Source organism: Ranitomeya variabilis, chromosome 2, assembly GCF_051348905.1.
Source record: "Ranitomeya variabilis isolate aRanVar5 chromosome 2, aRanVar5.hap1, whole genome shotgun sequence".
Taxonomy (NCBI): Eukaryota; Metazoa; Chordata; class Amphibia; order Anura; family Dendrobatidae; genus Ranitomeya; species Ranitomeya variabilis.
Genome location: NC_135233.1, coordinates 385,489,049 through 385,504,081, shown reverse-complemented (window position 1 = coordinate 385,504,081; position 15,033 = coordinate 385,489,049). Strand labels below are relative to the sequence as shown.

Below are 15,033 nucleotides of genomic sequence, written 5' to 3'. Positions count from 1 at the left end.
TCCAACTGCTTTTGGTTTTGCCACACGTTTTTTGCCAGATACGGGCCCGGCAGATGGAACCTGTTGTGATGTTGATGCCTGCTGCGGCTCCTCCTCCTCCGCTTCAGAACTACTGCCGCCTGCACCCTGTTCCCCCAATGGCTGCCAATCGGGGTCAACAACTGGGTCATCTATGACCTCCTCTTCTATGTCGTGTGCAACTTCGTCTGTGTCACCGTGTAAGCCGGTGGTATTGCGTTCGTGACGGGGCACCATAGTCTCCGCTGGGTTTGATTCTGCCTCAGTACACTGCGAGGGCAATGTTCTGGTCTGAGTCAAAGAAACAGCATAGTAATCTGGCTGTGGCTGTGCATCTGTGCACTCCATGTCCGATTCAACTTCGAATGGGCATGGCCTGTTAACTGTTTCACTGTCTAACCCAGGAACGGTATGTGTAAAGAGCTCCATGGAGTAACCTGTTCTGTCGACTGATGCATCCTTCACTGTTGTTCTGGGTGAAGGACACAAGGAAGCGACTTGTTCCTGACCGGGAGCATCCACTGACGATGCACTGCTCTGACATTTGGCACTTTCCGAGGAGGAGGCGAAAGAGCTAGAGGCAGAGTCAGCAATGAAAGCCAATACTTGTTCCTCCTGCTCTGGCTTCAAAAGTGGTTTTCCTACTCCCAGAAAAGAGAGCGTTCGAGGCCTTGTGTAGCCAGACAACGAACCTGGCTCAACAACTCGAGACTTAGGTGCTGTACTGCTTTTACCACGACCACCTGATGCTCCACCACCACTACCATCATTACCAGCTGACAATGACCGCCCACGGCCACGACCTCTTCCACTAGACTTCCTCATTGTTTGCAAAACGTAACCAACGTAACGCTATTTGTTACTGTAAATCAACTTATAAGGTGAACTCAAACTTCTGTAGGATTTATATATATCTTTATAGGTGCCTGACACTGAAAGGAAAATCAGGCCCAATGTTACACACTAGGTATTCTGTGCCCCAATAATTTGAGACAGATGGCACACACAGGACCAGCACTCAAGCAGAAATGCCAATCTTAATCTCCCACTAATTTTTTTTTTTGAAAAGGGAGAATGTACCCCAAAAAAAAAAAAATGGCCAAGTATTACACAGTGGTTTTCGGTGGCACACAATGAGAGACAGATGCCACACACAGCAATGGCACGGAGGCAGACTTGCCAATATTTATCTCACACTAATTTTTTTTTTTGAAAAGGGAGAATGTACCCCCAAAAAAAAAAAAATGGCCAAGTATTACACAGTGGTTTTCAGTGCCACACAATGAGAGACAGATGCCACCCACAGCAATGGCACGGAGGCAGACTTGCCAATATTTATCTCCCACTAATTATTTTTTTTTGAAAAGGGAGAATGTACCCCCCCCCCAAAAAAATGGCCAAGTATTACACAGTGGTTTTCGGTGCCACACAATGAGAGACAGATGCCACCCACAGCAATGGCACGGAGGCAGACTTGCCAATATTTATCTCCCACTAATTATTTTTTTTTTAAAAGGGAGAATGTACCCAAAAAAAAAAAAATGGCCAAGTATTACACAGTGGTTTTCGGTGGCACACAATGAGAGACAGATGCCACACACAGGACTGGCACAGAGGCAGAGTTGCCAATATTTATCTCCCACTAATTTTTTTTTTTTTGAAAAGGGAGAATGTACCCAAAAATAAAAAAATGGCCAAGTATTACACAGTGGTTTTCGGTGCCACACAATGACAGACAGATGCCACCCACAGCAATGGCACGGAGGCAGACTTGCCAATATTTATCTTGCACTAATTTTTTTTTTTGAAAAGGGAGAATGTACCCCCCCAAAAAAAAATGGCCAAGTATTACACAGTGGTTTTCGGTGGCACACAATGAGAGACGGGTGCCTGTTGTGAATTAGACTTTTTTGGCTCCCTCTTGTGGTCACTAGTGATATGACTCTGGGATTGTCTTTCCTCAGTTTGGCACCCACCTGGGTCGTTAGTCCAGGGGTGTTGCTATATGAACTTCCTGAATTCTCAGTCTGGTGCCTGGCATCGTTGTAATCAGTCCTTTCTGTTTGCTCCTGTCTGCTGGTCCGGGTTCTTGCAAAATTAAGCTAAGTCCTGCTTCCTTGTCTTTTGGTTATTTGCATTGCTCTTATTTTTTGTCCAGCTTGTACTAAATGTGATTCCTGATTTTGCTGGAAGCTCTAGGGGGCTGGTATTCTCCCCCCGGGCCGTTAGACGGTTCGGGGGTTCTTGAATATCCAGCGTGGAAATTTTGATAGGGTTTTTGCTGACCGTATAAGTCATCTTACTATATTCTGCTATTAGTCAGTGGGCCTCTCTTTGCTAAATACCTAGTTCATTCTTACGTTTGTCTTTTCTTCTTACCTCACCGTTATTATTTGTTGGGGGCTTGTATCCAACTTTTGGGGTCTTTTCTCTGGAGGCAAGAAAGGTCTATCTTTTCCCTTCTAGGGTTAGTTAGTTCTCCGGCTGGCGCGAGATGTCTAGAACCAACGTAGGCACATTCCCCGGCTGCTGCTATTTGTGGTGCTAGGATTAGATATACGGTCAGCCCAGTTACCACTGCCCTATGAGCTGGTTTTTTGTGTTTGCAGACTTGGTATTTATTTCTGAGACCCTCTGCCATTGGGGTCATAACAGTATGCCAGGCCAACATTGAATGTTTAATGCATTGCAGAAGTGGGATAATAAGAAAAGAAATTCTGAGTTTTTTTTTTTTTTTCCTCTCTTTCTTCCTCCCCTTTACCTCTGAGTGGCTTATGCTTGCTGCAGACATGAATGTCCAGACTTTGATTACAAGTGTGGATCAGCTTGCTGCTCGTGTGCAGAGCATACAAGAGTTTGTTACCAGTAGTCCAATGTCTGAACCTAAAATACCTATTCCTGAACTGTTCTCTGGAGACCGATTTAAGTTTAGGAATTTCAGGAATAATTGTAAATTGTTTCTATCTCTGAGACCCCGTTCGTCTGGAGACTCAGCTCAGCAAGTTGGAATTGTTGTCTCTTTCTTGCGGGGTGACCCTCAGGATTGGGCTTTCTCGCTAGCGCCAGGAGATCCGGCATTGGCGAATATTGATGCGTTTTTTCTGGCGCTCGGATTGCTTTACGAGGAACCCAATCTTGAAATTCAGGCAGAAAAAGCCTTGCTGGCTATTTCTCAGGGCCAGGATGAAGCTGAAGTGTATTGCCAAAAATTTCGGAAATGGTCCGTGCTTACTCAGTGGAATGAGTGTGCTCTGGCCGCAAATTTCAGAAATGGCCTTTCTGAAGCCATTAAGAATGTGATGGTGGGTTTCTCCATTCCTACAAGTCTGAATGATTCCATGGCGCTGGCTATTCAAATTGATCGGCGTTTGCGGGAGCGCAAAACTGCTAATCCTCTGGTGGTGTTGTCTGAACAGACACCTGATTTAATGCAATGTGATAGAATTCAGACTAGAAATGAACGGAAAAATCATAGACGTCAGAATGGGTTGTGTTTTTACTGTGGTGATTCTACACATGTTATATCAGCATGCTCTAAACGCCTAACAAGGGTTGTTAGCCCTGTCGCCATTGGTAATTTGCAACCTAAATTTATTTTGTCTGTGACTTTAATTTGCTCATTGTCTTCCTACCCTGTTATGGCGTTTGTGGATTCAGGTGCTGCCCTGAGTCTTATGGATCTGTCATTTGCCAGGCGCTGTGGTTTTGTTCTTGAGCCATTGGTAAATCCTATCCCTCTTAGAGGTATTGATGCTACGCCACTGGCGGAAAATAAACCGCAGTTTTGGACACAGGTAACCATGTGTATGACTCCTGAACATCGGGAGGTGATTCGTTTTCTTGTTCTGCATAAAATGCATGATTTGGTCGTTTTGGGTCTGCCATGGTTACAGACCCATAATCCAGTCTTGGATTGGAAGGCAATGTCTGTGTCAAGTTGGGGCTGTCAGGGAATTCATGGTGATTCCCCGCCGGTGTCTATTGCTTCCTCTACTCCTTCGGAAGTTCCTGAGTATTTGTCTGATTACCAGGATGTATTCAGCGAGTCCAGGTCCAGTGCTCTGCCTCCTCATAGGGACTGTGACTGCGCTATAGATTTGATTCCAGGTAGTAAATTTCCTAAGGGAAGACTATTTAATCTGTCTGTACCTGACACACTCATCATTTGGAGGGGCGATGTATCTGTCATACCAGAATTTATCTCATACATTAACAATAATGAGTTCAATATTAAATTTACTTTTGTTCATGATTTACTTAAAATTTCATTTCTTGATTTAGAACTCACGGGAGTGGCGAATGAATTGATTTCTACCCAGACTTATTTCAAACCATTGGCAGGGAATTGTATATTGCACGCCAAAAGTAGCCATCCCAAACATACTGTTCGATCGGTTCCGGTTGGTGAGTTCATCAGATTAAAGAGGAATAGTAACAATAACAATTTTTTCAAACAGGACATTGCCAGGTCTTGTGCTAAATTCAATAAAAGAGGTTATCCCAATTGGATGCTCAACAGAGCTTTCAACATTGCATCTCCCATTATTCATTCGAATTCTGATAGCATTGATAGCTCGGGAAAAACAAAAAATACTAATTCAAATAAAAATATTTCATCTAGTTCTAAATTGGTTAATAATCAAAGGAGTGATAAACCATTTGTTTGTTTACAATATAGTCCACAATTTTATAATATTAAAGCTCTTATTAACAAATTCATTCCAATTCTATATGAAGATCCAATTTTATTTAAAATTTTACAAGGTGGATGCAATGTTGTAGCTAGGAGAGCACCCACCCTTGGGAACATTTTATCACCTAGTTTGTTTATTTCTGAGAAACCGCAACCTACATGGTTAAATTGTAAGGGTAGCTATAAATGCAATGTCCGCAATTGTTCCACCTGCAAACATGTAATCACTACCAAATCCTTTACTGATCATACGGGTTCTAGCGTTTTTCATATAAATAAATTTATCAACTGTAATACCCGGTATGTAATATATAAAATTGATTGTGTTGCTTGTAATAAGTCTTATGTTGGTTGTACTATTCGTAAGCTAAAAAATCGGATTTCAGAGCATTTGCACGATATCTCTAATGAAAGAAATTTTACTCGTAATATCTCTTCTGCAGCTAAGCATTTTATAGATCATCATTCACGGGATATTTCATCCTTTAGAGTCTCTGGCATTGAAAGAGTGAATAGATCTCATCGCGGAGGTGACTTACATAGAACGTTACTTACCCGGGAGGCGTATTGGATCTTCATGCTGGGCACAAGATTCCCTGACGGACTCAACCGCAGAAATGAGATTATGTTTCATTACTGATATCCGTCTTTTTCCAATTTTGTATATATATTATATAGTTTGGATCATGTTTCGTTTTGTATATTTGTATATTATTTCTTATGTTTATTTTTGCACATATATGTCAAATTCTTTTGCAATTTTTGTATTTTAATTGTTGTAGTTGTGCTTCAATGACACATATTTTCTTAGGACCTGTTGATTGATCATGCCATGTGATTTTCACACGGCATCCTTATTGGTTGTCAGGTCCTTAAATAACGGTGTCTGTATAGGGAAAATTAGCTTGGATAAAGACTGCTTGTCAGTCGAAACGCGTCGCTCACCCTCTGGGGGTTATGGTGGGTCCATGGAGCCTGTACTGTCATTTTAATTTATTGGATTAAATTTTGTATTTTATCAAGAGCAAGCTGGAAAATTTTCGTTTTTTTCTATTTATCTACGCTCCATTGGGACTGCTTCCGTGCTTCTCTCCAGGATCAGTGGGCTGGCTCCTCAACCTTTTTTCGTTTCACCTGAGCATACCGCAATGCGTTCGTATATCAAGGAATCTCTGGAGAAGGGGCATATCCGTCCATCCTCTTCCCCTCTTGGTGCGGGATTCTTTTTTTGTGGCCAAGAAGGACGGATCTTTGAGACCTTGTATTGACTATCGGCTTCTGAATAAAATCACTGTTAAATTTCAGTATCCTTTGCCGCTGTTGCCGGACTTGTTTGCCCGGATTAAAGGTGCCAAGTGGTTCACCAAGATAGATCTTCGTGGTGCGTACAACCTTGTGCGCATTAAGCAGGGAGATGAATGGAAAACTGCATTTAATACGCCCGAAGGTCATTTTGAATACTTGGTGATGCCTTTTGGGCTCTCTAATGCTCCTTCAGTGTTTCAGTCCTTTATGCATGATATTTTCCGGAAGTATCTGGATAAATTTATGATTGTTTATCTGGATGATATTCTGGTTTTTTCTGATGATTGGGACTCGCATGTAGAGCAGGTCAGGATGGTGTTTCAGGTCTTGCGTGAGAATGCTTTGTTTGTTAAGGGCTCAAAGTGTCTCTTTGGAGTACAGAAGGTTCCCTTTTTGGGTTTTATTTTTTCCCCTTCTGCGGTGGAGATGGACCCAGTCAAGGTCCGTGCTATTCATGATTGGACTCAACCCACGTCAGTTAAGAGTCTTCAGAAGTTCTTGGGTTTTGCTAACTTCTACCGTCGTTTTATCGCTAATTTTTCTAGCATTGTTAAACCTTTGACGGATATGACCAAGAAAGGTTCTGATGTTGCTAACTGGGCTCCTGCAGCCGTGGAAGCTTTCCAAGAGTTGAAGCGCCGGTTTACTTCAGCGCCTGTTTTGTGCCAGCCTGATGTCTCACTTCCCTTTCAGGTTGAAGTCGATGCTTCTGAGATTGGGGCAGGGACCGTTTTGTCGCAGAGAGGCCCTGGTTGCTCTGTAATGAGACCATGTGCTTTTTTCTCTAGGAAGTTTTCGCCTGCTGAGCGGAATTATGATGTTGGCAATCGGGAGTTGCTGGCCATGAAGTGGGCATTTGAGGAGTGGCGTCATTGGCTCGAGGGTGCTAAGCATCGTGTGGTGGTCTTGACTGATCACAAAAATCTGATGTATCTCGAGTCTGCTAAACGCCTGAATCCTAGACAGGCCCGTTGGTCATTGTTTTTCTCCCGTTTTGACTTTGTGGTCTCGTATTTACCAGGTTCAAAGAATGTGAAGGCTGATGCTCTTTCAAGGAGCTTTGTGCCTGACTCTCCTGGAGTCGCAGAATCTGTTGGTATTCTTAAAGAGGGAGTAATCTTGTCAGCCATTTCTCCGGATTTGCGACGTGTGTTGCAGAGATTTCAGGCTGGTAGACCTGACTCTTGTCCACCTGACAGACTGTTTGTTCCTGATAAGTGGACCAGCAGAGTAATTTCCGAGGTTCATTCCTCGGTGTTGGCAGGGCATCCGGGAATTTTTGGCACCAGAGATTTAGTGGCTAGGTCCTTTTGGTGGCCTTCCTTGTCACGGGATGTGCGGTCATTTGTGCAGTCCTGTGGGACTTGTGCTCGAGCTAAGCCTTGCTGTTCTCGTGCCAGCGGGTTGCTCTTGCCCTTGCCTGTCCCGAAGAGGCCTTGGACACACATTTCCATGGATTTCATTTCAGATCTTCCGGTGTCTCAGGGCATGTCTGTCATCTGGGTGGTATGTGATCGCTTTTCCAAGATGGTCCATTTGGTATCTTTGCCTAAGCTGCCTTCCTCTTCCGATCTGGTTCCTTTGTTCTTTCAGAATGTGGTTCGTTTACACGGCATTCCTGAGAATATCGTGTCTGACAGAGGATCCCAGTTTGTTTCCAGGTTCTGGCGATCCTTTTGTGCTAAGATGGGCATTGATTTGTCGTTTTCGTCTGCCTTTCATCCTCAGACTAATGGACAAACGGAACGAACTAATCAGACTCTGGAGGCTTATTTGAGGTGTTTTGTTTCTGCAGATCAGGATGATTGGGTGACCTTCTTGCCGTTGGCTGAGTTTGCCCTTAATAATCGGGCTAGTTCCGCTACTTTGGTTTCGCCATTTTTCTGCAACTCTGGTTTCCATCCTCGTTTTTCCTCGGGACATGTGGAGCCTTCTGACTGTCCTGGGGTAGATTCTGTGGTGGATAGGTTGCAGCAGATTTGGAATCATGTGGTGGACAACTTAAAGTTGTCACAGGAGAAGGCTCAGCGTTTTGCCAACCGCCGCCGCGGTGTGGGTCCCCGACTTCGTGTTGGGGATTTGGTATGGCTGTCTTCTCGATTTGTTCCTATGAAGGTCTCCTCTCCCAAATTTAAGCCTCGCTTCATCGGTCCTTACAAGATATTGGAAATCCTTAATCCTGTGTCCTTTCGCTTGGATCTTCCGGTGTCGTTTGCCATTCACAACGTGTTCCATAGGTCTTTGTTGCGGCGGTACGTTGTACCTGTGGTTCCTTCTGTTGAGCCTCCTGCTCCGGTGTTGGTTGAGGGCGAGTTGGAGTACGTGGTGGAGAAGATCTTGGATTCTCGTCTCTCCAGACGGAGGCTTCAGTAACTGGTCAAGTGGAAGGGCTATGGTCAGGAGGATAATTCCTGGGTGGTTGCCTCTGATGTGCATGCGGCCGATTTAGTTCGTGCCTTTCACGCTGCTCATCCTGATCGCCCTGGTGGTCTTGGTGAGGGTTCGGTGACCCCTCCTTAAAGGGGGGGTACTGTTGTGAATTAGACTTTTTTGGCTCCCTCTTGTGGTCACTAGTGATATGACTCTGGGATTGTCTTTCCTCAGTTTGGCACCCACCTGGGTCGTTAGTCCAGGGGTGTTGCTATATGAACTTCCTGAATTCTCAGTCTGGTGCCTGGCATCGTTGTAATCAGTCCTTTCTGTTTGCTCCTGTCTGCTGGTCCGGGTTCTTGCAAAATTAAGCTAAGTCCTGCTTCCTTGTCTTTTGGTTATTTGCATTGCTCTTATTTTTTGTCCAGCTTGTACTAAATGTGATTCCTGATTTTGCTGGAAGCTCTAGGGGGCTGGTATTCTCCCCCCGGGCCGTTAGACGGTTCGGGGGTTCTTGAATATCCAGCGTGGAAATTTTGATAGGGTTTTTGCTGACCGTATAAGTCATCTTACTATATTCTGCTATTAGTCAGTGGGCCTCTCTTTGCTAAATACCTAGTTCATTCTTACGTTTGTCTTTTCTTCTTACCTCACCGTTATTATTTGTTGGGGGCTTGTATCCAACTTTTGGGGTCTTTTCTCTGGAGGCAAGAAAGGTCTATCTTTTCCCTTCTAGGGTTAGTTAGTTCTCCGGCTGGCGCGAGACGTCTAGAACCAACGTAGGCACGTTCCCCGGCTGCTGCTATTTGTGGTGCTAGGATTAGATATACGGTCAGCCCAGTTACCACTGCCCTATGAGCTGGTTTTTTGTGTTTGCAGACTTGGTATTTATTTCTGAGACCCTCTGCCATTGGGGTCATAACAGGTGCCACACACAGCAATGGCACGGAGGCAGACTTGCCAATATTTATCTCACACTAATTTTTTTTTTTGAAAAGGGAGAATGTACCCCCCCCCAAAAAAAAATGATGGCCAAGTATTACACAGTGGTTTTCGGTGCCACACAATGAGAGACAGATGCCACCCACAGCAACGGCACGGAGGCAGACTTGCCAATATTTATCTCCCACTAATTTTTTTTTTGAAAAGGGAGAATGTACCCCAAAAAAAAAAAATGGCCAAGTATTACACAGTGGTTTTCGGTGGCACACAATGAGAGACAGATGCCACACACAGGACTGGCACAGAGGCAGAGTTGCCAATATTTATCTCCCACTAATTATTTTTTTTTGAAAAGGGAGAATGTACCCAAAAATTAAAAAATGGCCAAGTATTACACAGTGGCTTTCGGTGCCACACAATGAGAGACAGATGCCACCCACAGCAATGGCACGGAGGCAGACTTGCCAATATTTATCTCCCACTAATTTTTTTTTTTGAAAAGGGAGAATGTACCCCCCCAAAAAAATGGCCAAGTATTACACAGTGGTTTTCGGTGGCACACAATGAGAGACAGATGCCACACACAGCAATGGCACGGAGGCAGACTTGCCAATATTTATCTCCCTGCAGTTATCTCAGAAAAGTATGGCAGGCAGCTATAAAAAGGACTGCTGCACACAAAAGTGTGGACAAACACACAAGATAGCTGTGCAGAAAGGAAGGAAAAACAGGATTTGTGCTTTGAAAAAAGCAGTTGGTTTGCACAGCGGCGTACACACAGGCACAGCAACGCAGCTATCAGGGTCAGGGAGCCTTCTAGTGCAGCCCAATGAGCTACAGCACTGAGGAAAAAAAAATGTAGCTTCCACTGTCCCTGCAAACAAAAGGTGGTGTTGGACAGTGGAAATCGCTACAGCACAAGCGGTTTGTAGCTTTATGTACCCTGCCTAACACTATCCCTGCTTCTGAAGAAGCGGCAGCAACCTCTCCCTACGCTCAGATCAGCAGCAGTAAGATGGCGGTCGGCGGGAACGCCCCTTTATAGCCCCTGTGACGCCGCAGAAAGCAAGCCAATCACTGCAATGCCCTTCTCTAAGATGGTGGGGACTGAGATCTATGTCATCACGCTGCCCACACTCTGCGTCCACCTTCATTGGTTGAGAAATGGCGCTTTTAGCGTAATTGAAACGCGACTTTGGCGCGAAAGTCGCGTACCGCATGGCAGACCCCACACAGGGATCGGCTCGGTTTCATGAGACGCCGACTTTGCCAAAAGTCGGCGACTTATGAAAATGAACGATCCGTTTCGCTCAACCCTAGTCTTTACAACCAGCAGAACCCTTGCACTTTCTATAAGTCTAGGTTCAGATGAGCGGATTACCAGTCCGTGCACACAATACCTCACCAGTCTGATATTACACATGTGTGAGCTAGATGAGCACATAAAGCTGAAACAATCACGCAGTCCGACCCACAATCTGCAGACATGACGGGTCTGTGTATTTAACCATTAGTGTGAATGTAGCCTTACAGTGAAGGAACCTGGGAAGCGACCAATAACGAAATCTCTATTACTCGGCTGCTCCATTACAACCTGCAAGATGAAGATCAGCGCAATCACGTGACTTGTAATACTTATTTGTCCCTACCTCCAGATGGCGCTGTGTTTGCACCTCTGTATGACTACACTGAGGTATAGATGCAGGGGGAGGAAGGTGGAGGTGTCTATTCCTAACTAACATCCCATTATAATGACCTGACTTTACGTGAACGTCTGTATATTTACTGGTCTATATGTGGAGGGTTCACATTACTGTGGTCTCCCATGCCTGGTCCATTCATGTGCATCCACTGTACATGTATGATAGATGTCAGGAAGGGGATAGATGCAACATGGACACATGGGAGTAATGTACGACTAGGATGTGTGTGCACGTGTTTGTACATTACCATAATACTGCGACAGCGATCAGTGTCATTGATATCCTCCTCCCTATGGCCATGTCCCAGAGCAGATGGCAGAGCTGCGGTGCTGAGCGCTCACCTCTCCTCTCCAGATCTTCTCTCCCATCCTCCACATGTTTCTTCAGCAACACGATACAGTAATTCTCCAGAAAATTCTTGTATCTCTCCCCCTTATGTGTATCCGGACGGTTCCATCTCTGTGTGGTGATCTGCGCCTGCGCCATGGTGGCAACAAATGTGCCGGTCTGTGTGTCCAGGGCCAAGAACTCTCCCCCGTCATATCCATCCTGATAGTATCCTGTGATGGAGCCGTCATCTGTCCACTCACAGCCGTACATCACCTGGTAGACATGGAAACCTGCACACAAGACAGGGACATGTTACATACATCACATAACAGTATAATAGATGTGTAAGGGACCCGTGGAGGCGACGTTGCCTTGCGGTCCCTGAACACCCTGTTACGGTACTCCCAAGTGTGTGCAGTTTGCTCCTTACCCCTTCTTGGCCCACAAGCGGTATGATGGTATGGAGACCTTAAATATCTATGAAAAATCAGTGAGAACAGGATCCATTTTAAAAAGTTAGGAACGTCTTTACTGGAACTCTTTAATTAGGGTTTCAACACTTGGTAATTGGCATAAAGTTTCTTGAACATTCCTTCTGCATTAGGGAGTAGTCACACTGCCATATAACTCAGTCGAGAATCACATCATAAAGTTCGGAATTTCCAATTGTGGAAATTATTATTATTATTATATTATTATTACAAGAGCTATTGATTAAAATAAACTTTTGTTTGTGGGAAAACCCCTTTAAGTTGTGTTGCAAATGGCATAACGATGTTCGGTTACAATTGGGGAGTGACAGAGAACTTCTGTGAGCGTTCCAGTTCTGACTTTCCGCTTTCTATCCCCTCCACTACAGTGTGGTACCCTGTGATCTTCTGTGGTTGGAATAGGCTTTTCTAGATCTCCAGAGTTGGTTTACATATTGCCTTTATAGCCCACTCCTGGCTGCGTCGCCGAATCGTGCCTCCTTCAGCTGTTTAATGCTAGGCAGGTTCTCACTGATGATGAAAGGAACCTTCTTGCTACTTCTCATTCTATCTCCAGCCATTTAGGTAGTAATTAATTGATCTAGAACTTATTCTAAAACTTTCTTTAACCCTTCAATTCTTTTGTCGCTACACATTCTCCAACTTGTAGCGGTCTTCAGTAGCTTAGGCTACTTTCACACATCAGGTTTTTGCTATCAGGCTGAATCCGATGTCGCAACGGATCCAGCATAAATTGAGAAAAACTGATGAAACGGATCCGTTTCATCAGTTTTTCATCCGTTTCGTCTGTTTTTTTTATCCGTTTTACGATTGATCCTGTTTTTAAAAACACCCATGGGAGGCTCCCAAACGTGATTGGCGGAGCGTCTGATGGTGATTCTTTGGTAAGCCATTTCTATTGTATCTCCTCCTGTTAAAGCACACTTATAACTAATGTTGTTGCTGGTAGTTTTTAATTATTTTTATTGTATCTCCTCCTGTTAAAGCTGCCTTATAACTGTAATGTTATTGCTGGTATTTTGTACTAATTTTTACCTTTTTTTTCACAGATTCCTTGCAACTGGAGAATGGCAGGCGCTGTACTGTATAAGGAATGCGGCTCTGACTGTGGAGCCCATATAACAAACAACAATAAAATACGGTCAGTGCCCAGTTCCCTCTCGCACCACTCCCCTTGGTGATGCACTATTTGGAATGCCCCAGCCGGCCAATGGTCCCTACGGCCACTCCTACAGGGGTTAAATCCAAGTGTCCATGGCAGTAACTTCCTCTTTACCCCGGTGGACACCTGGAAGCTTTTGTCCCACCCTCCCTCCCTTATAGTGGTTAATGGGGGGTGAATGACCATACTAACCGGCGGAAAAATGTAAATTTGTAAATTTTATTGTAATATTAGAAAATGTATATACTGTACGTACAGCGGTATGTATGATGTGTGACATGTTACATAGGGCACATATATAATGTATGTACAGTGATATGTACGATGTGTGACATGTTACATAGGGCACATATATAATGTATGTACAGTGATATGTACGATGTGTTACATAGAGACATATATAATGTATGTACAGTGACATGTACGATGTGTGACGTGTTACATAGAGCACATATATAATGTATGTACAGTGATATGTACGATGTGTGACGTGTTACATAGAGCACATATATAATGTATGTACAGTGACATGTACGATGTGTGACGTGTTACATAGAGCACATATATAATGTATATTCTAAGCGTGGTTTACACACACACATATATAATGTATGTACAGTGATATGTACGATGTGTGACATGTTACATAGGGCACATATATAATGTATGTACAGTGATATGTACGATGTGTGACATGTTACATAGGGCACATATATAATGTATGTACAGTGATATGTACGATGTGTGACATGTTACATAGGGCACATATATAATGTATGTACAGTGATATGTACGATGTGTGACATGTTACATAGGGCACATATATAATGTATGTACAGTGATATGTACGATGTGTGACATGTTACATAGAGCACATATATAATGTATGTACAGTGATATGTACGATGCGTGTGACATGTTACATAGAGCACATATATAATGTATGTACAGTGATATGTACGATGTGTGACATGTTACATAGGGCACATATATAATGTATGTACAGTGATATGTACGATGTGTGACATGTTACATAGGGCACATATATAATGTATGTACAGTGATATGTACGATGTGTGACATGTTACATAGGGCACATATATAATGTATGTACAGTGATATGTATGATGTGTGACATGTTACATAGGGCACATATATAATGTATGTACAGTGATATGTACGATGTGTGACATGTTACATAGGGCACATATATAATGTATGTACAGTGATATGTACGATGTGTTACATAGAGACATATATAATGTATGTACAGTGACATGTACGATGTGTGACGTGTTACATAGAGCACATATATAATGTATGTACAGTGATATGTACGATGTGTGACGTGTTACATAGAGCACATATATAATGTATGTACAGTGATATGTACGGTGTGTGACATGTTACATAGGGCACATATATAATGTATGTACAGTGATATGTACGATGTGTGACATGTTACATAGGGCACATATATAATGTATGTACAGTGATATGTACGATGTGTGACATGTTACATAGGGCACATATATAATGTATGTACAGTGACATGTACGATGTGTGACGTGTTACATAGAGCACATATATAATGTATATTCTAAGCGTGGTTTACACACACACATATATAATGTATGTACAGTGATATGTACGATGTGTGACATGTTACATAGGGCACATATATAATGTATGTACAGTGATATGTACGATGTGTGACATGTTACATAGGGCACATATATAATGTATGTACAGTGATATGTACGGTGTGACATGTTACATAGGACACATATATAATGTATGTACAGCGATATGTACGATGTGTGACATGTTACATAGGGCACATATATAATGTATGTACAGTGATATGTACGATGTGTGACATGTTACATAGGGCACATATATAATGTATGTACAGTGATATGTACAATGTGTGACATGTTACATAGGGCACATATATAATGTATGTACAGTGATATGTACGATGTGTGACATGTTACATAGGGCACATATATAATGTAT

The 15,033-nt window shown here is 43.3% G+C and overlaps 1 protein-coding gene across 1 annotated transcript in view; it reads right to left on the bottom strand.

Annotated features, from left to right (window-relative positions):
- The window catches only part of LOC143806203 (class I histocompatibility antigen, F10 alpha chain-like), a 123,009-nt gene that overhangs the window by 81,266 nt on the left and 26,710 nt on the right, over window positions 1–15,033 (bottom strand). Inside the window, exon 3 of the mRNA XM_077286327.1 lies at window positions 11,373–11,651. Coding sequence (XP_077142442.1) covers window positions 11,373–11,651 — 279 coding nt within the window. The remainder of the gene's footprint in view (window positions 1–11,372; window positions 11,652–15,033) is intronic.